The following is a 22,812-nucleotide window of genomic DNA, read 5'->3' on the forward strand; positions in this document are numbered from 1 at the left end:
GCTACGATTGTATCAATAGCCGCCAAAAACCCAAATTTACTTTGTAATGATCAATTCTCTTCAAGATGGAGCCGGAGAGGCTTACCGTCGAAATGCATCAGCTGATCGTGAAAGTCTGGGAGCAGGAGGAACTACCGGAGGAATGGAAGTTGGGTGATATTCACCCAGTCTACAAAAAGGGCGACAGGCTGGATTGCTCGAATTTTCGAGCCATCACAGTTCTGAATGCCACCTACAAGATCCTGTCCCAGATCCTGTTCTGCCGACTTGCGCCCTTTGCTACAAATTTTGTCGGCAGCTACCAAGCTGGGTTTGTTGGAGACAAATCCACCACCGACCAAATTTTCACTCTACTCCAGAAGTGCCGAGAGCGCCAGATCCCAACACACCATCTGTTCTTCGACTTCAAGGCGGCTTACGACACCATAGACCGGAAGGAGCTATGGAGTCAATTCCGAAATCGGAATCAACTCCAGAATCGGCTCCGACATAGGAATCGATTCCATAATCGAAATCGGCTCCAAAATTGATTCCGAACAGGGAATTGGAATTGTCTCCGGAATCTGAATCAGAGTCTGCTGAAGAATCGGTTCCAACATCGGAATCGATTCCAAAAAATCGGATGAAACTGGAATTCATTCCAAACAAGTAGTTGGAACCGTGTAGTTCCGTGCCCGAGTTCCCATCACTAAATTAGACGTCTGTGTAAAGGTTCCTCTGTGACTCTGTGACATTAAAGTGATCAAATATGTTGGCGGAAAAAGAGCTAGTGAGAGAGAGAGGAAACTATATCGATCAATTAATGAGCGCTGTCAGCAGAGATGAAATTGAGGAAAGCTCCCATCAACGAAGCAGTAAAATCGTAGTTTAAAACATTCTCATTTACAGCACACTGTTTTTTTGTACTGTCCCGTGGGTGTGAGGATTGAACGCCAACCACCTCGCTTGTTATTCCTCCGCTACGCTACACTGACACAGTTTTCCGCTGGCAGTGCTCCAATTTTATCTCCACTGCAACGCGCACAACCACCTAGCGACGGCCATTACTGTGGCACTGTTTGTGGCTGCACTACATCACGTACATGATTATCATCGGCTGGGCTGTGGTAAAGCGCTCGAAACGCGCGGGTTAAAGATGAGACTGCTCGGCCAACGTACGGCTCAGTTAAACCGTGGTTGGCAGCAGCTGAATAGGGGAGGTGAACTTCCTTTAAGCATCCGGTTAGCATCGTAATTGGGTTACGGTCACATCAGCTTACAAAGCGTGCGATTTAAGGGCCAACCATTGCGAACAAACATGCGCCATTTACAGCAGGCACGGTGCATCGGATCGGTCGGTCGTGTCATAGTTCAGAAGCACCCCAAGGCACAGTGAGTTCATTATCGATTGGTCAAGTCCATTCTAACGGAACGATCTTGTGGTTAGAACAAGAGAGAAAGATCGTAACTTTTTGCAAGTAAATGAAACAAGTAACAGGCCAACCAGTTTGCGCAGTTAATCGCATTGTACAACTTAGCCAATTAATTAATATAATTAATATAGCTCCAGCTCTGCCCAAGGCACAGAGAGAGAGAGAGAGAGAGTGTGTGTACAAGAAGGTGGTCAAACACGATGATGATAATCATTTCAAGGGGCAGCTCGGTCACATCGTTTGCGTTAATGGTCCTGGGATTTGTCTGCTCGTTACGAACCGTGCGCTAACGTCCCTTTTTTCCCCCGTTGCGTATGCTCGTGCGAAACGCAACCATGTTATGTTCTCACCAGAAAGCCCCCCAAATAAGAAGGAGCAACAACATCACCTTCAGCTATACTTTTGACATTTGTTTACTTGGCAACGTGTCTGTGTGTGTGTGTTTGAGCGTGTCTCGGGGTTGTGATAATGTCCAGTGTTTATTAGGCTGCTGGTGCTGCTGCTGCTGCTGCTCTACGAAGTCCGGGCAAGGGCACGTAAAATCTTGGGAAGTCTCTGGAGTAAACCTTTTCCGAAACAAGGTTCTTTCACTTAGTGCATGTTCTTTAGCAAGGCAGACATGCTCTTTCCATTTCGAGTACGTCTTGAGCGGAATGGAGCAACGGGAGTGAAATGCGGGGAAAGTGTTGTTTCTTGCAAAACGGGGTGAAAGTTTCTGTTTGTGTTAAGTCATGTTTGCTGATTACCGAGAAACATTTGCACACCCAACGGGCAACGGCTGGTATGGTGCAGAGCACTCATATTTTAAATTTGTTTTTGAGCATCTAGCATTGAAATTCCTCACCTACTATTACCTAGCAGATTAAACAATTTATAAGAATTAAATATAAATATTTATCAAATAAACATGGCTTCAATTTAAGTTAATTTCCATCTGCATCCAATCTAATTAAAATACACTATTTTAATTGAAACATGAAATTATAAGCATTATAAGCTTTGCAATGTGTGATTCTCTGTCATCTCAATTAGTGGCAGATCTGTTAATTGTCTGAAAGGTTTGTTTGAACCGTAATAAATTACACATTTTCCCAGTAAATAAATATAATGCGCTTAAAACCACATAATTAAGTGATTGCATTGAGAGAAAAAACATAAAACAAACTGATTGCTTAATGATAATAGATGCAATTAAACAACCACATTAATTGCACTGCACGTTTGCAATTAGCGGGGAAAAGCAATTTACTGCTTCATTAAGTACCATCACCAACGTTCACGCATTTGATTCATTATTGTAAACAGATGATTATTTAGATGGGTTTGCAAAACTGTCCCATAACGTTGGCTGTTAGCGACACTTAACACAAGCTAGTTAAAGCTACTGCAACGACCGTTCAAATGCGCTTAATTTGCATACTGTAATTCATTTGTAAAATTCCACCCAATTGTGCTATACCGCTGCGTAGAAATGATTTTCCGTCCGCGTGCGGGTGGTACCACCCAGACAGTGCTTTAATTGAATACTCAATCTCGATAGCATCATGATTCCTCTTGGGACAGGGAGAAGAGGAAGAAAAAAAACCCGGCACTCTGAAAACGTTAATGAGCACAAGCGTGCCATTTTACCTGGTGCGACTGGGGCACGTTTTGCGCGTCAGCGACCGTGCGTCTCCATGGGAGTAAGCGGCAGTAAAGTACCGTGCGTCTCCATCACGCAACGATATAGCACAGGGGGGAATTCCCTTTTGCTCACGCAGGGCGGGCAGCTGGCAGCAGCGGGAAACAAGGAAAAATCTTCAATCAAGAGCGCCGGCCGTATGCTGCCGGAGCCTATCAGCACCGTTCCGGTAATGATCGGTTGCCACCCGGGTGGTATGATAAAAGGGGAAAACAATATCATCGCTTGCCGGGTGATGCGGAACGCATCGTACGCTAGATGCCAGGTTTCAGCTCACCTATTTTCAACCTCCTCCAATCGATTCGTTTGCCGGTGCGAGCACATTGATTCTCTTCCCTCTTTTTTTTAATCTGCTCTTGCTTCAACTGCCAGGAATTGAAGAATCACAAACGCCAGAGATAGGAAAACAGTCTAACCAATCAATTTCCCATTCCCAGCACGGTGCCCGGCATGCTGCTAGGAGCAAGCAGTGTGCAGCCACTCATGGGCGTAAATGAGATCGACTTTTCAGCATTCTTGAAAAAAATAACATAAAGAAACTTTCCAAAATACGCTACCCCAAAAACGAACGAGCAGCATGTGATTTTTGGTTCCTCACCCTACCAGCTGTTTGAATTATACGCTCGGATGGCTTTTGGTGCTGCCGATACGGTATGTAAGTTGCCTTTTTTTTCTTGGCTGGCTGAAGGGTTTTATTTTCAGCTCAAAATCACTCACCACGGCAGACAGGAAGTGCATGGCAGCGACGCACGGCCGATCACGTTTGATGAAGCATGTTTTGCTGGTGTTATTTCGAAGAAAAAATTGATTAGAATTTCGTACCCGCCCCGCCTTGGCCCTGTGACTGGGTGAAAGCGCATTGATTAGGTTAGCGAAAACACGCGTAACAGATCGAAGACAATCATGAAACCAATCCACCAGCTGGGTAAAGGGCAGAGCGGGTTCGTGATAAAGCGAAGCAGTTTACATTCGGTCGTGCTGTGAATTTTTAAACAAAATCATACTTATCTACCTTTCCCTTCGCCAAGTGTTTGCCGCGTGGCTTGTTATCATTTCTCGCCTGCCTTTTTGTAGCGTTACTTTAAATCACCACCCATTCGCTGACGGGGCGAATTGATTTGATTACCTCCGTTACCTGGTGTCGACTTGTGGCTGTTTGTCAAAGTCGCGCGCACGGAACGGTAATTTATTGTTGTGCTTGCGCGCGTGCGAGCGTGTGTACGTCAGGCACGGTTTCGAAAAACAATTTACCGGTAAGCTTAAGAATTTACGAGGCATTAGCAGCTACGGCGTAGCGGCGTCAATGCGAACGTACAGGTATCGCACACAGATAAAACACACCGAAGACGTTCATAATTAATGTACTTCATTAAGCGCGGTACAGCGCGTGTGGCAGCGCAAGCAAGGCAGGGCGAGCACCGGGGCTGTATCATGTGTCGCCCGTATTGCATACTTTTAGGATGAGTGGTAAAAATGGCTGCTTGCCGAAGTTGCTTGCCGTACCGGTATGAGGTAAGTTTTACTTTTTCTTTCGTGCCTGAGTGCTGCGCGCACTTGCCAAAAGTACCCTCGTCATGTGCTATGGCTGCTTCGGAAACTAGGAGTAGATTTTACGAAAGCGTATCATCCCCCTTGTCAAGAGGGGGCTGTAAAATAGCTGATAAATTTCTAGACTATACATTCGCTCGTGCAAAAGTTTTGGGATGGGGCGGAAGGACCCGCTACGAAGGAATCGATCGTGATGGAGAATGGAAATTAATGTTTGTACCTTTCGGAGGATATTGGTGAAGTTTGTTTTCAAATCTTGGAACGCAACTTACAACGCAATCATGCACAGATTGAGGTGCCCGTTTAGGAAGGTTTCGCAGTGAAAAATCGTTCCACATGGCGAAAATTACCCACACTTTGTAATCAGCAAAGGAAAAACATTAATAATGCTTAAACAAATATACTGCTAGCCATTTTCACCTTCTCTTATTAATATTACACTGCTTTTGTAAACTGAAAACTAAGCTGAAAGTTAATTAGTCAGCGGTAATTAAAGCTTATTTGTCTCGTACGCACAAACAAAGCCCACCGGGCTCGACCACACGACCGGCAGCACGTGTCGCGTCAAAACCGAGAGCGATACACAATTATCGGGTTTGTCAAGACTAACAGCCGCCTGTCAGCAGCGGCTGTCTCGTCATTATTTTCGTCATCCGTTGCGGTTAGCGATGATGTGGCACGCGTGTGGTGGTTGATTACTTCGTGGCTTGTTCGTTTGTCAGCTCCTGCCACTGTTAACCGGGTGGCCGTGAATTACGATGAAACATGATAATGTTTGGTTGCTTTGGGGTTGCTTTGTTAAGTTTAAATGGCAAACAATCCTTTACAAAAGGATCGATAAATCGTTCATCAAAGACCGCTTGGAATGTTTCGAATCAAAATGGCATATCTTTAGGCGTTTTTTTACTTCGAATTGCATACTTTAAGGCTGTAGCGCTTTGCTCGGCATCAAAACAATAAAAACACCTAATTCGAAGTAAAATGCTTAAATGGACGTGATGAAGATAAAACTAAAAACAATACAGTTGATAAAATGACTCAATAAAAATGATGAATGTTTGATAGCAAAAAATAAACTACATAAAAATACATTTCCGCTTCGAAAAAATACAAACCCATAAACCCTTCGCGAACGGTTAGGGAACATTAGCACCTCACCGAGCCAAGGCATCCCTTTCTCGGATGATTTGTTGCAATCGGTGCAGCACGTAGCGCCGGCAGCTGAGCCCTTGCTTCTTGTTTTGCGAGTGTCATCTGCAGTGAACGGTAGCGTCCCTTGTCGCCCATTCACTACCAGTATCTCAATAAATCAAACTTTCCTAGCCTTCCTTTTTGCTGTTGTAACTGTTGATATTGCTGGGAGCAATCGGCCAGGATAGGATTAAGAATTTCCTTTTACAGTTGGAAGCACCAAGCAGCTGCACCGGTTCACTTGCGATCATTTTCATGCTTATGGTAGCATACAAAAAATAGATTGCACATTCCATGTAGTTCGGCTTGCGGACTGGTGGTCCGTGAAAAGTATTTCCGTGCTAGTTTGCAGGGGAGAAAGACGATGTTTTATCCATATTTTAATACAGCACACTTGCCGGACACTGCCAAGCGGGGCCATGAGAAAGCGTGTAAAATTTACAGCCCTGAGATCTTTTTGTATGATAGACTCAGTTTTAATACACGAGCTGTCTTGTGTAGACGAATATAGCAGTTGAAAAGTTTTTCATGATCTACTGTCGCTATTGTGTACCGTTTGGACTGGGTGTGCGAATCAATTAAACTTCATAATGTCATAGTTAACGTTTGCACTACAGTCGTCACAAAAGAAAATGCTTCAAATAGTGTCACTTTCCCGACACGATCTTAAGATTACGCTTCACTATCAAAGCCGTTTGATTCCGGCAACCCCCCCAGTGGCTCTCGTTCTGATTTCCATCGGCCTTGCTGAGAGCTGAGAGGCTGTGAAAGGAAGGCAGAAAGATTATCCGACGATTGTGCCGAAAGGCAAATCTGCTTTTTAATAGATTATCTTCTACCATGCCGAGGCAGTGGAACGTCCCGAACGTGCCGGAAGCTGGATTTTAAAGCGATGGTATGATGTTAGTCACGTGAGGAATGCGACTATTCCTTTCAAAACTGATCTCATGAATGATTATTCACGCTCACAAAAGGAAACTGATTATAGCCTTAAGACATTTTCGCTCTTCTGTAGACTCTTACTGGTGTGTATGGATGTTGGAGGGTAAGCTGTTAATGTAGGATTATGCTGCATTTATAACAAAAACTAATAATGCAGGACAAATGGTGGTAGTGCAATAATTTGTGCCATTTAATCTAGAAAAAAAAAATCGCATTAAAAATATCCTTAAATAACGTTTTAAACTTAGAATAATTGCAAAAGCGGTTGTGCAAAGGTTTATGTGCTCCTTGTTTATTAGAATAACGGCAACGAGAACACTTTATATTTAATTTAAAAAAAAACACTCAAAGCATACGAAAGCTGCAAGAAGTGCCATCACTGCAGTCATGTCCAATTCCATTATCGCACCCACCCCGCTGTATGTTCTGAAAACGCATAGAACAGGACAATGCAGCGTATGCCATGTCTTCAGTACTGCCAAAAAGCTTAAGAGCAACGTGCAAAAACTCGTACCGGCACAGAGAATAGTAGAGAGCACCGCCAAAAAAACACAAAAAAAAAACAAACACTCACACACTAAAAAGAAACCACCAACGCCGTACGTGACAGGAACGGGAAATGAAATAAATTGCATAAATTTTGAAACCCCGTTGTTTATTATTTTCCTTCCCAGCGCGGAACAGATTATGATGGTCCCGGCTCGGTAGTGACCGGTGGGCCGGAGGAAACGGCAGACAGCCAGTCTGACAGAGTTCATTACTTTTGCGCTGCTTGCGAAAGTGTGTTGCTGCTGTTGCTGCTCCAGCAATCGTGAATCGTGTTTATTTTGCCTCTTTCTCTACTTTCTACTCCGTGGTTTATTCTTCTCATTTTAGGTGAGGATTTATTTAAAATCTGTTGCCGGAGTCCGAATAGCTTAGCGTATGAATTGCCCGCAAAGCCTTAGACGGTGGTTTAACGCCCCGACTGACTGTCAATTGCATTGAAAGATTAACGCCACTTGCTGTCAAAGTTGATAAATTGCAACCCACAATGGCAACAGTGCTGCTCGCTCGACATTTGTCGCTTGGAGATCGGTTCGAATGGAAAGGCTCGTTATGAGCTTGCCGGGGAAAGAGGTATGATTTTGTATTTCTTCAGCTTTCTCGCAGATAATGAAAAAACTTTCATAATCGTCTTATTCTTGTTCTGGTTCATGGTTTTTTTCGAATTGTTTTTGTAGAGATTTGTTTCTCCTCGGTTTGAAGTTGAGTTAAATTGTCCGCCAAGTCGATCAAGAAGTCTACAAAAAAGTATACCAAATTGCATACTCTCAGGCGGTTGGGTGTTGGTAGGAAATGGTTTAAATATTTCTGCATATATATTGCATACATTTAGGCGATATCGCAGAACGTAAAAACGCTTCAAACGATGATTAAAAGTATACAGCATTCTTTTGCAAAATATCAAATATTATGATTTGACGGTATCGTCATACAGAAGTCTTGGTTTCTCATATTACAGCCCCATAGTATGAAGTAGCTCGTTAGTGCGTTTTTTTTGTACAAAAAGCTCACTTTCTTTAACTGCAACGACTTGAAACAAGCAAAACAATACCGCTCTTCACCAAACAGGTCTATTGCTTTCGGGGTGTCTTACAAATGGTAGTCCCATTCTTAGACGGTGAGTCAACTTTACAAACACTTCACCGCCAACAGTAAGCTCCTTTCGGGCCGAAGTACCTTAAGTACTGCTCCTTACAACACAACCGGTCAGACCGCTTGGTGACACCCTCGGTTGGTCGCGTGCGCGCTCGCTCGCTGGGTAAATATTTAAACTGGCACAGGACAATTTCCAACCGGCCCATTCGAGAAAACAACTTCCGGCCGCTTTGCACCTACCGGGAGCAAGGGAGCCTTGTTTGCATCTCGTTAGTTCGCTCGCTTGCTTGCGCTCACCGTGAACGCTTTCCGGGGCCGGCCAGCATGATATGAAAATAAACTTTTTCACTTTTCGTTGCAAGATCCTTGCTAGTTCCTCCAAACGGAAAGCATGTGTTTGTGCGGGAGCTGGATGTGGAGTGCATTAGCCTTGGTGCCGAAAGATGGTAGCAAAGCATCCACTCGCATCTAACAACTTCCTGCTCTCGGGGTCGAGTCGGGAGTGTAGTGGACTCGTACGACTGCTATCGTACGTATCGTATCGCAGATCATATCGCCCGAAATGCCACACGAATGTTGGATAAAAGTGTTAACATACTCCCTTTCCCTCCTGCTTGTGACATGATGGAGTAAGTTTTTGCGATATGTTTGCGTAAAGTAGAGGATAAGTGATACAATTCCACCACAACTCCGGATGCAATGACACACTTACGTTCGTATTTGGGGCAGTATCAGGGCGGCGGTATGCTTGCAGGCCTCGACGCAGGATCGGCGAAGTTTTCGGATCTTCTCCCGCAGCTCCGGACAGTCCCTCGATTGGCCGACGTGTATGAGCAGGTCGCGAAATAGTGCCACCTCACTGTTGATTTCCAGGATGAGCTGCAAAGAAAGAATGCAAAAAGGAAGGCACGAGGTTGTATTAAAGTTAGGCTTGGTACTGGGCCTTTAAAGGTACATCTTGTTCGTGTTGAAAATGCAGATACTTTGAATTAAAGTTCCTCTTAAATAATCTGCCTACACCTTCACCACACCAGCAGGATTTACAGTTCGGTGACTAAAACGCTTCATCTGGTTTGGTTACATTCTTAGTTTACACACCTTGAGCTAAGCATGTTACATGTGCGGTTGCAACAGTAGACACAAGCTCATTTTCATGCTGAGCGCATAAGCAAGCAAGCAAGCATCCCCTTAAATGCTTCCTTCACTGCACTGCAGTGCATTAAAATCTTATAGTATTTCACCTGCATCCTACAGGATGCCTTTTGAATATTAATGCTGCTCGAAAATGCGTCTAAACCGTGCCAGACATGTAGTGCCTTGCAGTTGTGGTTTTAAGGTCGCTTTGCGAGACGGTGAATACGAGATGCAGAATTTTACCAGACTGTGATGCTTTGGGTATTAGTCAGGTAGAAAATGGCTCTAACAATGGCTCACAAGGAAAGCATAAACGATCAAAATGGATCGTTTTGAAAATGATAAATAACATGGCTGCACAGGGAAATCTAAAATTGGTGCTTGAGGACTTAACAAGTCTTAAACGCCAAGCGGATTGCATACTTTTAGGCTAATATATCACAATTATGACAAAACGATAATTTGAATACATTTCACGAGTTCAATGTAACCACAGCTGTCGGTTTGTGATACATTTTGGCATCATGTAAACCAACCAAAGCTTTCCTGTAGACAGCTGCTTCCAGCTCTTCTCCAGAAACAATAACTCATGTGTTAGACATATCAACGGTATGGTTATTGCTACGGGAAAGTTCCATTTCCCATGTGTTTGCTGCACTATTTCGGTTGAACAATCGTATCGCTCCAATATACGACTCTACCAGCCGGTGTAACGCCCGCAGCATCCGTACACCTGCACCAGAAAAATCAACTCCTCCCCAGGTACATCTCCGTTGCAAAATGCATACGAAAAACGTAAAGCTCCGGGTGCACATCCGTACAACTTTGAAGCGTGCCAACCCGGGCGCTTCGCTTCCCCGTAGGCCCTGAATAATATATTAATAATTTGCACCAGCAGCAGTGAGCGATACTAGCGGCAACTCAAACAACCAAACGTGACACCACACACCCACCCACACCGTGGGAGCGTTTCCGGCCTAGAAACTCATTAAAATTCTATCGGTAGCACTCGTGCCGTTTACATGCGCTAGTGAATTTAATTCCACGACGAAGCGGCCATTGTGTCGTTCCGAGCCATGCTGGAAACGGTTGCATGGGATTGATAAGGGGATGGAGAAGACGAAAGGGAATGAATTCGATACCGAGACCTACGCCCGACAGTTCGATTGACGCTTCTAGGGAAGATGGTTTCGCTACTATTTCGATCTGCGGCGGGTAAGTTTATTAATATTCATAACTTACAACCAGCGAGTAGATCACAAATGTAGTAGTACGCTGTATGAACCTCGTGATGCGTGACTCGCAATATGTCATGACAATCACACAGGAGCGGCTCTATGTTGCTTGATTCCATTTTTGACCCAATGAGGTTCAATTTCGTGTACACACATAATGTCCACGGACAAACCCTCTAATCGTATCTAAATATCGCACGGTAAGCCAACTCAGCCAGCTTATTTCCAATACACTACACGGCTTACATTTGGCGTTTGGTGTTTGGTGTTTGGTGTTGATCCGTTCGGGTAGGGTAATAAACCTTCCGGTCAACCTGCCGGCCACAACCCGGGGCACGCTAATCGATCGATATCGATTTTACGGCCGATGTACTGTCTGGATCTCCGCGGGGCGATAAATTGTGCGCCTAGCGAGCCGGGACCTAAATTAATTCACCCTCTCGTCGGCTCGTGAAATCACCCCTTGGATAAAGAGGGAGAGAGATAGATGTAAGGGAGCGCCGTATTACCACGGGTCAAAGGATACTAAATTAAACAATTTACATAATAAACGCCACGAGCAGACAGACGCCGCCAAAATTTGAAACACGCAGTGGGTAGGTCATGGCAAACGCTGAACGATGATAATTATTCAGCAGAAACTAATAGTCGTCTTCTCTCCCTGCTCTAAACGAATAATTTACATAAAAGCTTGTGATGTATGTGATGGCAAAGTAAACTTTGCTGGAGTTTACGATAAGTTTTTTTTTTCACTCGAAAAAGATTTCTTTTTGCGACAGATTTCTCTACTAAAAGCTGAAATAACGAAATGTTTTTACCTACTTTTCAACCTTTTAAAACCGCCGCAACCTTCACAGCCTGTGGGTTCCGGTTTGAACCATTTTAATTATTCTAATTGCTTAAGCCAAAACCTCTAACCCACAGCGATCGTTTGCACACTCACACGTACAGTATCCTTCTCCCCTCCTTGATCACATTCCGCAATGCACCCGAATTGTGCAGACAGTGAAATTCATGCATGTAGTAAAATGTGTAGTAGTAGTATGCCACCGCCTGTTCCTTTATGTCATAATAGGGCACAGCATGGGCACAAATAATAGGTGGGTTAGTCTCAGAGCACCAGAAGGTTCCAAAGTTTAATTAAAATGCTTCTCACAGCTCCCGCATCGGTGTGCATGTGGATGTGTGTGTGTGTTTGGGCTTCCACCTGTTGTGGACGGGGAATATGTTAAAGGCTAGCAAAATGTAAAGGAATCAAATTATAAAGAAGAAGCCGTTTTTCTAATGAATATTTTGATGTTTTGTGTAAAACCAAAACCATATTTGTTTTTCATAGCAGGACGAGAATTGGTAATATTTTATGCTGCATAAAGACCATATCAATAGTGAAATTAATGTTTGTTCTTCTTAGTTGTTAACAAAACGATTTATACTACTTTTCTTCATATGCATACTGCCCGTAAAACAAACATATAGGAGGTTATGTCATCAATCAAGCCTAATTTTAGGCGTTTTAAGTATCCAATGTTGTGACGCAAAACTTGAAGCGAGTTGCTGTCACTTTTGCTCCACATTGATTGACCTACGCTTGTTTAAAAATAAATTTCAGTTCCACGAAGGTAAAGCTAAAAACCAAAGTGATTTGTCCTGTTTCCATGATGTTTCAACATTGTCGATTAAGATAAGACAGCAGGTGTGGTGGGATGGAATGATATGAAAAGGTAATTCCAGGGACGATTTTATAATAGAAAAAAAAAACCTTTTTTCAACTCTACATCTCACAAATAGGTTGATGAATGTGCTGTAAATTAATTCGTAAGTGTGCGCATAAAAAGGGAATCTAGATTTTGTTTACCCACACCGAGCTTCCCGAGTTCAACACACTAATGAAAATAGATGAAACCGCTAATGCTGATGCTGGTTGTGCGCCCGACACTAGGCTATGCAAACTTGTGAATGGCACCCGAAACACTGCTGCGCCCGAATGTAGACAGCTCTTCAGGACTGGCAAATGAGTGAACTTGATTTTGTTTTTGTTTTTTCTACATCCCAACACCAAAACCCAACAACATCATTAACATCTCGGAAAATGTTCACGTTTGTTGGTGACGAGTGTTTGTATACAATGTGTGCGTGTTTGTGGGTGTGTGTGTGTGGAAAGCTTTCAGAGCGTGATGGATGTTGATAGGATGGTAGGACTAGGACAGTTTTAATTAGATTCCCATGTTGTTTGTTACCTTGCTTGAAAGGTTGCCGGATCAGAGGGCAAACATAGTTGCTCAACCCCTGATGCCCCCGACAGGCATTTACAAATTGTAAACTCCAAGCTGTATTTGCAGCTCGTATGCAATTGTTTTCTTATCCTATTCATTAATGCCAGCTGTATCATCACCGCTGGTAACAGTAAGAATGTATTGTAGACTTGTTTATGTACTTCTGAACTTTATAACCGTGTTGGAAAATCTTGAACGTGCTTCCACTACTCGGGAAAATACGGTAACTGACTTTAAACTCACCGTGTGCAGGTTGGAGATTTGGGTAACTTCCACCGGTGTCATATGGTGCATGGCCAACATGTCGTCGCGTGGGCACTACCAGTACGCGTGTCGCTAATACTCGCTTACCCTTACCCCCTACCCACTACTGTACGTACTAAACACGCAGCCCCCCGTTAGGCACGCGGACACGCAACACGATGCTTTTATTACGGCTACGATTTTCACTGGTGGCATCCGGCGCGACGGCAAGTAATGCTGGTCACGCAGTAAATCCAGACCCATTACGGACGCACGGGAGGAATGGACGCTGTACCACGGTAGGCACTGCAGTGATCGTCCCGAGCACCATTAACATCGATTTTTGCATCTTTCTCACATGCTTTCTTTTGCGCAGGTTGACTGTATGTTATTCTTATTCACATTTTATCGCTACTGCTAGACAGCCTTTAAGTAGACACTGGCACAGTAAGCACATATACACTCTGTCGACGATTCGAAGTGGTCACATTACGTTGTCACATTCTTTTATGATGATTGGCACAGTATTTCATAGTTTCACTCAGAATATCTCTTACTAGACGTATATGTATGGTAAATTTTGTATTTGTTAACAATAGTATGCACGGAAGTAAGTTTTTCATTGATTTCCATTGAAATGCGCCTAAAATTATGCAAATTCATAAGAAATGCGCCTACAAGTATGCAATTGACATTGCTTTATACCATTCGTATACGTTTACATTTGTTTTTACACAATTTTCTTCCTAAAATCATGGTTCAATAGGGACTTTTGGATGAAATTAAGATGTCGTTTGTGGTGAATAAATCTCACCAACTCCCCCCGCAATACGCCCTGGACTGGTAAGAAAGCAAACTTGTATTGTGCAGAGCATCGATTGGATTCACGGGATGGAAACACCCCACTCTAGTTCTAGTTACACTATTCTTGAAGCCATTATACAATGATGCACGGTGCACAAAAGACGCCATACCAACGCACCGAAAGCTCATCTCGGTTCGACGCCCGGTCTCGAGGAAACGCGTCCCAACTTCAGCGAGCGAGTTTGACGTAGCGCCTCGAGGAAACGTAGCACAACCCGAAACAATGCTCATCGCAAACGAACAACCCAGTGAAATGTTAACTTGTGTGACTTCTTGCCCCGCACGGTGACTCGCGTCGCCTCGACACAATTGAAAGTTACACTGTTGCCTTTAAGGGAGGAAAGAGCGTCAGCAGTACGAACAGCAACCAGCAACACGAAGCGATGGCAACCGGAGGCGTGTATGTGATCAGTTTCGCCGGCCAGTCGGTGGCCGGTGCCGAGAGGGATAACGAACGAGCTACGAAATTGGCTCGCTTTCAGCAGCGAGCGAGGCCGAATGTTAGTGATTCCACTTCCTGGAACATGTTAACATGACGCTGAACGATGCTGCACCCCTCGCACCGTACGGGCTGCCTGGAAGCTCGCCAACGGAACAGCTCGTTTCACAGCAGTACATTGCTGCGAGCATGGTGGAGCTATTTTCGGGCGATGCAATGGTGAAGTAATTGTAACGTGCTTTTAATAGAATGAGTCTGCCTGCAGAGAGCTGTAGAGTGTGTACAATCTTTCGAATGAAACTATAACTTAATTCAATAAACCATGAAAAACCCCTCGCGAGCTTCATACAACTCACTACTAAACAACCATTTCCGGGTCCAAATCGCCAATACAAACCTTCTAAACCGGCCGAAAGTGATACCTCGGAAGGCTAGGAGGAAAAGGCAGGGCCAATAACAGTCCCCTGTAGTGTGCAAAGGACACAGGACGCATGTCTTTCCGTCTGTCAGCGAGGCACTCGGCCAAAGTGGATCTATTAGAGTGCTGTTGTCGGTGCTGTTGGGCAATGGACACACACGCACATACACAGTCAGCCAGTCAGACTCAACTGGTTGTTCGGTTGTGGACAACTGTCGCGCGCGCGGAAGCACTTCTGGCAGAACATGAGCAATTTTTCGGTTCCGCTGTCAGCGTCAGACAACCGAACCGACAAATGTGTGATTGCTCGTTTGTGCCGTCCTCTATGGTTATCCTGATCGCCTGCTACGGGCTGCTGTTCTGTGTTGTTTGTGCTTGTGGGCGTACACACATGCATGTTTGCTCCGGAAGTCGATCCAAGTCGAGTTGTCTGCTTTCGGTGGGGTTTTTTTTTCTGGGCAAATATGACACTGACAGCAATAGCCGGTTTTGTTTGTTGATCGTCTGATGCACTCAACACTGTAGTGGTGTAATAAAGGCTATTCTGGCTAGCTTGTGATGGTAATAAATTGTATATTACTCGTGTTGTTGTCGCGTTTTCCAACCATTCAACTTTTTACCGCGTCATTATTCCCTCGAATAAAAATACTTTGCTAAACAAGTTTAGCAGAAATATTTGGCGTGCAATGGAGTGAGGTTTGAAATTGGGCTTTTTTCTACAATCCTCATCCTTTTCTCCACGGTACGCAAAACTCAAGTCCAAAAGCGGTACATAAATAAGCGACTCTACACTCTTCGTGCTGGTGGACCACTTTTTCGGGCAGCTAATAAATCAAACACCGAACTGTAGCTTGCGCCAACGAACGTTCACCACTCCGCGCCCGGGCTAAACGCATCAAAACTGGGGGAGATGGAAAACAAAAGGGGAGAAATATTTTGCATCTGCTCTGGCAGAAGAACAGCAATAGCAACGAACGATCGAGATAACAATTTGCATGTTTATGAAGGGAAAATAACGCTCCCCAGCGTTGGTTGGCTTTTTTGCGTTGTTCTCGCAAAACAGGAACATGATTGCAGATGAAAACTTTTGAACTCAAACTTTTGGCCAAAGCGGGCAAATTATTGTCCATGTTTTCTTGGAGCATCGAAAGTTAAAACACACGATAAGGTGGAAAGTGGCACGATGTTTGTTGCAGGAATATAGAATTTTAATGTGTTGCTCTGTTTGGATTATAATCTTCCAGGAAATGGAGAGTTATAGCAAAATGTAAAATCGAGCAAAACGGCTACACATAATAATCTATCGTGGAAAAAGGTGAGATTAAAGGATATTTTTACATATCTATCAAAAATTAAATTTATCGGTAAGCCAAACTTAATTTTTTAAACTTTTCAGGCCTAAAAGCTTGCATTCTTATATTAGAGACGAATGAGCCAAATCTCAAAGTCTCTATTAAAATAAGTCAGTTAGTCAGTAAGTGTTAAGGCCAGGCTACATTGATCGTACTCCCAAGTGTAATTTTAATTTTCACTAGCGCACCTGGCGGCGGCTGACCGAAGCATTTTTCCAAACAATTTGTAGCCGCTCAAGAAAATATGTAATTTTTCCATGTTTTTAACCTAATTTGGATAAGAAAAGTTGTGTAATAGGTAGATGCACATGTCTTTTAAGCATTGCATCCATTTTCATGGCAAAAAACGATAGAAAAACAACTTAAATTTGAGATCCGGCACGACCATTCCCTCGACGACCAAAAAAAGCTTCCACCAGCCGCCGCCAGATGCGCTAGTGAAAATCAAAATTACGCTTGCGAGTACGATCAATGTAGCCCGGCCTTTATACTGTTAATACGCCTAAAAGTATGCAATTTCAAATTAATAACTCTGAATCGCCTAAAGGTATGCAATGAAGTGTACCAATTTGACGCAATTGAAGTCACCAGAGCTTTATTGTTAATATATTCAAATTGTTTCATCTTTACATTTTTCTTTTAGAATATATATTTCAATATTTAAAAAATGCATATTTCAATAACTGACACATTGCAAATCATTTAGATCAAGCGTCACTGTTTAGAAGCAACGCCACTGCAGTATGCTCGAAAGAACGGAATGCTCCCGGTCCGTTAATAAAAACAAGGAAGCGCCAACACACAACACAAATAAATCTTTCCCATACCAGCCATCAACCAGCTACCTCTCTGTTGCTTCGCCCCTCCGTTATCATTTGTAATGGGTTGCATTTGACACCGGACTTGGCATACCCAAGTTCAAGCCCACCCATGAAGGGGATGAGAACATCGGGAGCAGGAGTCGACATTTCACTTCCCTTAAACTGCTCTCAACAGCTGCATAAAACATCGGGCCGGCTGTCCCCCGACTACGCAGGAAGTACACGTTGCGGGGTACCGCTAGGGCCGAACGGGAGTACAAATTCCAGCAAATCGCGCCATCGGTGTGAAGTCCGCCCAGGGGCCAACCAGCGCCGCTGAAGTGAAGTGAACATAAAAAGGACCGCACTAGAGTGTGGTGCCGGCTTGCTGCATTTGCTGCTTCACTGCGGTGGCGTTGTTCTGTCAATGTGTGAGTGAGTGTGTTTGTGTTAGAGTGTGTGTTCCACCATGAAGCATGGTTGTTTTGCGAACGCTTTGTGAATCTTTCCTGGAGGTGATGAATCCTGCCAAATGGTGCTGAATTCCTTCATTACCGTGGAAAGCTTTTGTCCATTCATCGCACAATTCTGCAGCTGCGCTGGAGGAGGACGTCGAAAGCGAGCAGGTTTGTTTAGGAAAATATTTCAATATTGCTTTTCAACGAGAAGTTGTGGGTGGATTCTATTGTTCACTTGATTTAGGAGATTTCATGCGGAAATCTAATTTTGGGATACACGGATTAGGCGTGTTATGTTTTACTATTTGGGGCATAATTAAATTCAGAATGTCTTGAAATGATAAATGAAAATGAGTTGATTTGGGATGCTTTCTTTAAGTATTGTTTTTATTTCTGTGTAATATAAAACACAATTAATAAAAACATTGTTTAAACTGCTTCAAATATTCATCAACTTATAATATTCTTATACACATGAGTACACAGAAAAACATTAACTATCAATGTGAATAATTCAAATAATAAAGTAACATATACCGCTTGCTATTCAACTTTGAACTTTCAATTGCCAATATCGAACGATACAGCTTGCAAACTACCCAGTGAAGCTACTGGGGGCAAGCCAAACAATCGAATCAAAATATTTGTCACTCTAATTGGTGTTGTGAAGCCGCATAGAAGAAAAAACATCCTTACATGCTACTGCTAACGTACACAACATGCCTGCCAAGAGCACGTATGAATGATTATTTTTAGAATCCGATTTAATGTCAAGGGATCTTGTTTATTGTTGTTGTTGCTCTGTTCGTTTGCTCGGCCCGTTCCATTTCGTTTCGTTCATTAAAATATTGAATCGTTCGAGCAGTGCAAATGTTTTCGACAGCAGCTGTACCAACTGGCGGCAGCAGAACCGCTTTACGTACCCCTAGAGGTATGCGGTGTTAAGAAGGAAAGTATCAACATGAAGCATGAGCCTCTAGTCAAGTCCAAGATAGAGAGGGAAAAGAGAGAGAGAGAGAGAGAGAGAGAGAGAGAAAGAGAGAGAGAGAATCAAACAAACTGCACAGCTTAGACTTACTTTTACCACTGGATTACAAGTGTTGTGGTTTTTTAATTGTTATTCTCGAATAAAGAAAGCTCGAGAAGAAAGCTCAAAACAGAATATAAAAAAGAACAACTTAGCAGACCTGTCTTGCTGATGTAGTGTTTTTAAAACAATAATTACAGTATGTTGCAACGTGGGTTTAGTATATGAAGCAAACTTAGCGCGGGGTTATAATTACATTAAATAATTTAACTACAAAAACTGCTCCAACATTCGTCTCAGTTTCCTCATTGATGTTTTGTTTGAGTGATTTTTTTTTATATTTTCAGCATTTGGTATCGCCCTCGGCCAAAGATACACAAATGGTTCTTCGTTCCATTTCCCTTCATCACGTGCACACGGGCATGGATATGAAAATTTTATTTTGCATCTATAAGCCCGTCCCCACAACCCCACGCGCCAGTTTCATACCATCCAGCCAGCCTCCAAGCTCCAAGCTCTTATTGTGTGTGCTCCCTTCGCGTGCCTTTCACTTCCATTAGCTTGGCGGAAGTAAAAATATCCATCATTACGAGCGCATCATGTTTCCGGTTGTCGTGCCGGTAGCGAAGCGCATGGGACCGGAACCGTTGCCTTTCCCTATTTGGTGGCTAGGTCTCATTGTTTGTTTGTGTGAAGAAAGGAGAGAGCGAGAGAGTACGGGCTTTTTCCTTTCACCCTGTTGGGTTGGCGCTCGTTTGTCCGTCCGCTGCAAAAAGGATGTCATCAAATTAATGTCAGCTCTGATAACGATATGACACTATTCCCACAAGCGCCGGTGGCAGCGCCAAGCCAGCACCGGAAAGCTAACGATAGAATAAAAATGTTATGTTATTCTTCGTGCCCTTGCGCGACTGACAGGCCCGCCAGACAGCTGGAAGAGACGGGACAGAGGAATAGCGTGTAAGAGCGGGTGAGGCCAGAAACCGTGAGTGATAAGACGATATTGAGGTAAGCTTGCTAAAGAGCGGCAAAAAGGGGCTTCCAGCCCCTTCCGCCGGAAGTAATAGGGCCGAACGGGTGAAGCAATCATACTTTTTTTTCGCCACCTTTCTTTTCTCTCTCGAGAACAATGCAAATTCAACACCAAACAGCTGACCGAAAACTAGATTCGGCGTTGGCGCTTCAGCCAGACCATTTTCGCCCGGATGAGGATGATGGTAACGGTTGCTAACGGAAAATGGACGCAAAGAGGAAGGCAACGGACAAAAGTGAAAAGCGCCGAAACACTCCGAACGTCCCCGGGTGTGACAGACAGTGACAAATGGGAAGCAATGAGTGGTCGCTGCCAGCACCATTGTCAGCGCCACTGTCCGACAAGGTTATGAGGTTATGAGGCTGTATCACGCCTCGTGCTGGTTTTTGTATTTTATTTTGCTCGCCATCAGCAGTGGTGACAGCAAGGTTGGTTAAGCATCAAACTGGTCGGTAAACAGTCCGGACCCGGCTTAGCTTGATGGCACCAGAAGCAGCACCCACAACAGCAGCGAACAGATTTAAGACTCATTATTTTTGTTTTCCATTTTTTGCGGTAAATTTCCACGGAAAACCACCTACAGCATTGGGACTGTGTGTGTGTCTGTGGGTGGGTTGTGGGTTTGATTTAAAAACACTTGCTGGTGAATCTCGTTCCGAGCAGCTCTGGCCGGATAAAAGGAAAAGGTGGGCGAAAAATCAATCAACCATTAAATTCATTTTTCCAAACTCTTCTCCACGTTTTTGCTCAACCTTCCACAGCTTTCGGCCATCTTTTGGGGTTGAACTCTTTGAGGGAAGAGCAAAAACAAAACAAAAATGCCTGCTTCAGAATGAATGGAGAAAGTTTCGTGTTTGATCACAAATCTGACACGGTGTTTTTTTGTTGAGCTCTTGAATTATTTTACATCCATTAAGTCATTAGATGGCAACGGTGGTCTGCCTGGCTTCAAGCACTCCATCGAGAACAAAATGGACTGAAATAAAAAAAATCACTAAAATCATTTTGTAGATTGGAAGCGTGTAAGCAGGAGAAAGTTTTTATTGAAATGGATTCAAATCACGTTGGGCAGTGGATTTAACCAGTGGATAAAACAAATTGCGGACAGTTGCGAGATTGACCATTGTGGATAGTGTTTTAAAAGCTTTATTCAGACATTCAAAATGGAGAAAACGAAATGAAATGACAAACAGGAAATAGTGAAAAAAGGTAACGAAATCAATATTGGTTTGCATATAGAAGCTTGAAAATGGCAAATAAGAAAACAGAGAATTCATAAGAATGGGTCAATTGCCAATGTTAAAAACGAGTACACAAAAAGAGCAAAATATTACTCTTTAAATACCGTCGCTCCCTTCGAAGGGAGTGCAAAAGTGAGCGGTGCGAGAAGGGCAAAAAGTCAATACGCCAGTGCACGACAATCAATGCCGGTTCGGGAACGAATCCTAATCAAATGTTTGCCTAAACTCTCAGCTGGCTCGTATCGGGTCAGCTTTGTTCCATTTTTTGCATGTATAAGTGTGTGCTGATTGCATCAAAAATGAAGGTTCACTTGTTGAACCATTGCTCGTAATATTGACTCAGGCATGAGCAGTCGAGTTCGTGTGTGTGTGTGTGTGTAGGTAGGGAGAACAGCATGTTTACATACGGGGAAATGCTAGTTACGTGAATCTGGTTACCAGCTCATTGGCAGCGGATGATGTGTGCACGTACATGGGGCTAGCCACTGGAGGATAAAGTTCGGGTAACGAGCTTTGAGTGTCGATTGCCTCGCAGAACTGGGTGTGGAAAATGGATAGTTCACATACACACACACACCAACACCTTCGGGAATGCAAATTCAGTAACAAGATGAGGTTTAGACCTGTACAATGGTCGACACCGCAATGGCATGAAAAGGTTAGTACAGTGAGCTGGTTTGCCCTCTCCCGGAGGAGTTTACGAGATGTTTTTGAACATTCAAAGCCGTGATTGTTGGAAGCTTGGCTTTGTAGAGATTCCTGTTCAATGGGTAACACAATGACTATGGGGTGAAAGTTTGATCCAAGTCGTTTTCGGAGATCGGCTCGGAAAGCTTAGGAATACAGTTTGAAAGGAAACTGTTGTAAAGCGCATGCGAATTTTTGATATGAAAGAAGCTTAAGAACATTTAAGGACGATAACAAAAATTACTATTAAAACTGCATAATTTTATTGGTAGTTTCGACAGTGATGCACTGACAGCGCCTAAAAGTATGCCATGTTATTTGCATATTTGAATGCAATAATCAGGCTTATTCTATTCTGAACTCGATTCGATTCGAGTCGAGAAAATGAACTAAATGTGATTTTTTTCATACAAATTAACATAAAAAATTCATCAACTTGACATCGAGACGACTCGATTACAAGAATAGAATACATCTGAATGTTTTTTGTCAAGCTTTACATGCACAGCACAAAGACTAGTGTTGACCATTTCCATCGAAAACCCAATAAATCAAGATGTTGTATGTTTGCATTGCATACATTCAGGAGTGCTCTATGTATGACTAAAATTGAACACGCCTAAATTTATACATTTCGTTCATCAAACATTACCATATTACCGTTTCCGTACAAGTAGTTTCCCTTTTGTTTTCCTTTTGTTGTATTCCTACTCAACCAGTGCGACACCGTAACCTACAAATTTACATTCGGTTGAACACCGCGCAGACCTTGTACCGATGGTAAGGATGTGTACATGGACACAGCTCGCCCAAAGACAGACAGATTCATGTTTATTCCGATGCACACCAGCGCACACCGTAATGAGAGACTCGACTCGACACTGCTACAATACACATACAAGCCAGATATGACAATGACAAAATAAAGCTTAGTACCTTGCTGTCTTGCATAGCAGCTCACCAATACCACAGGTCGTACCAGTGGAAGCACCTGTGCGATTAAACGTACCTCATGCATTTCCATTCCCATTCCCTCATACTGGATGCGGTGCGAAGGAAATAATACCAACCGACCTTAACAAACCGAACTCGAACCAAATGCAAATGCATCAGTGAAGACTGAAGCCGTACCGTACCGTCTATTATGGTCGATCCCTGTGATTTTCTTCCCTCGCGGTTTCAGCTCATAAGCT

General features: G+C 43.5%; 1 protein-coding gene across 3 annotated transcripts in view; it reads right to left on the bottom strand.

The window, feature by feature from the left end:
- Window positions 1-22,812, bottom strand: part of LOC120902278 — a 68,530-nt gene that overhangs the window by 8,430 nt on the left and 37,288 nt on the right. The window contains exons 2-3 of one of the 3 annotated variants that reach the window (XM_040310892.1): window positions 13,301-13,856; window positions 9,128-9,294 (exon numbers count right to left, since the gene is read on the bottom strand). In XM_040310892.1, coding sequence (XP_040166826.1) covers window positions 9,128-9,294; window positions 13,301-13,360 — 227 coding nt within the window. In that variant the 5' untranslated portion in view covers window positions 13,361-13,856. Of the gene's footprint in view, window positions 1-9,127; window positions 9,295-13,300; window positions 13,944-22,812 lie in introns of all 3 variants that reach the window. The other 2 variants (XM_040310890.1, XM_040310889.1) reach the window with 2 other exon arrangements.

Source organism: Anopheles arabiensis, chromosome 3 (genome assembly GCF_016920715.1).
Source record: "Anopheles arabiensis isolate DONGOLA chromosome 3, AaraD3, whole genome shotgun sequence".
Lineage (NCBI taxonomy): Eukaryota > Metazoa > Arthropoda > Insecta > Diptera > Culicidae > Anopheles > Anopheles arabiensis.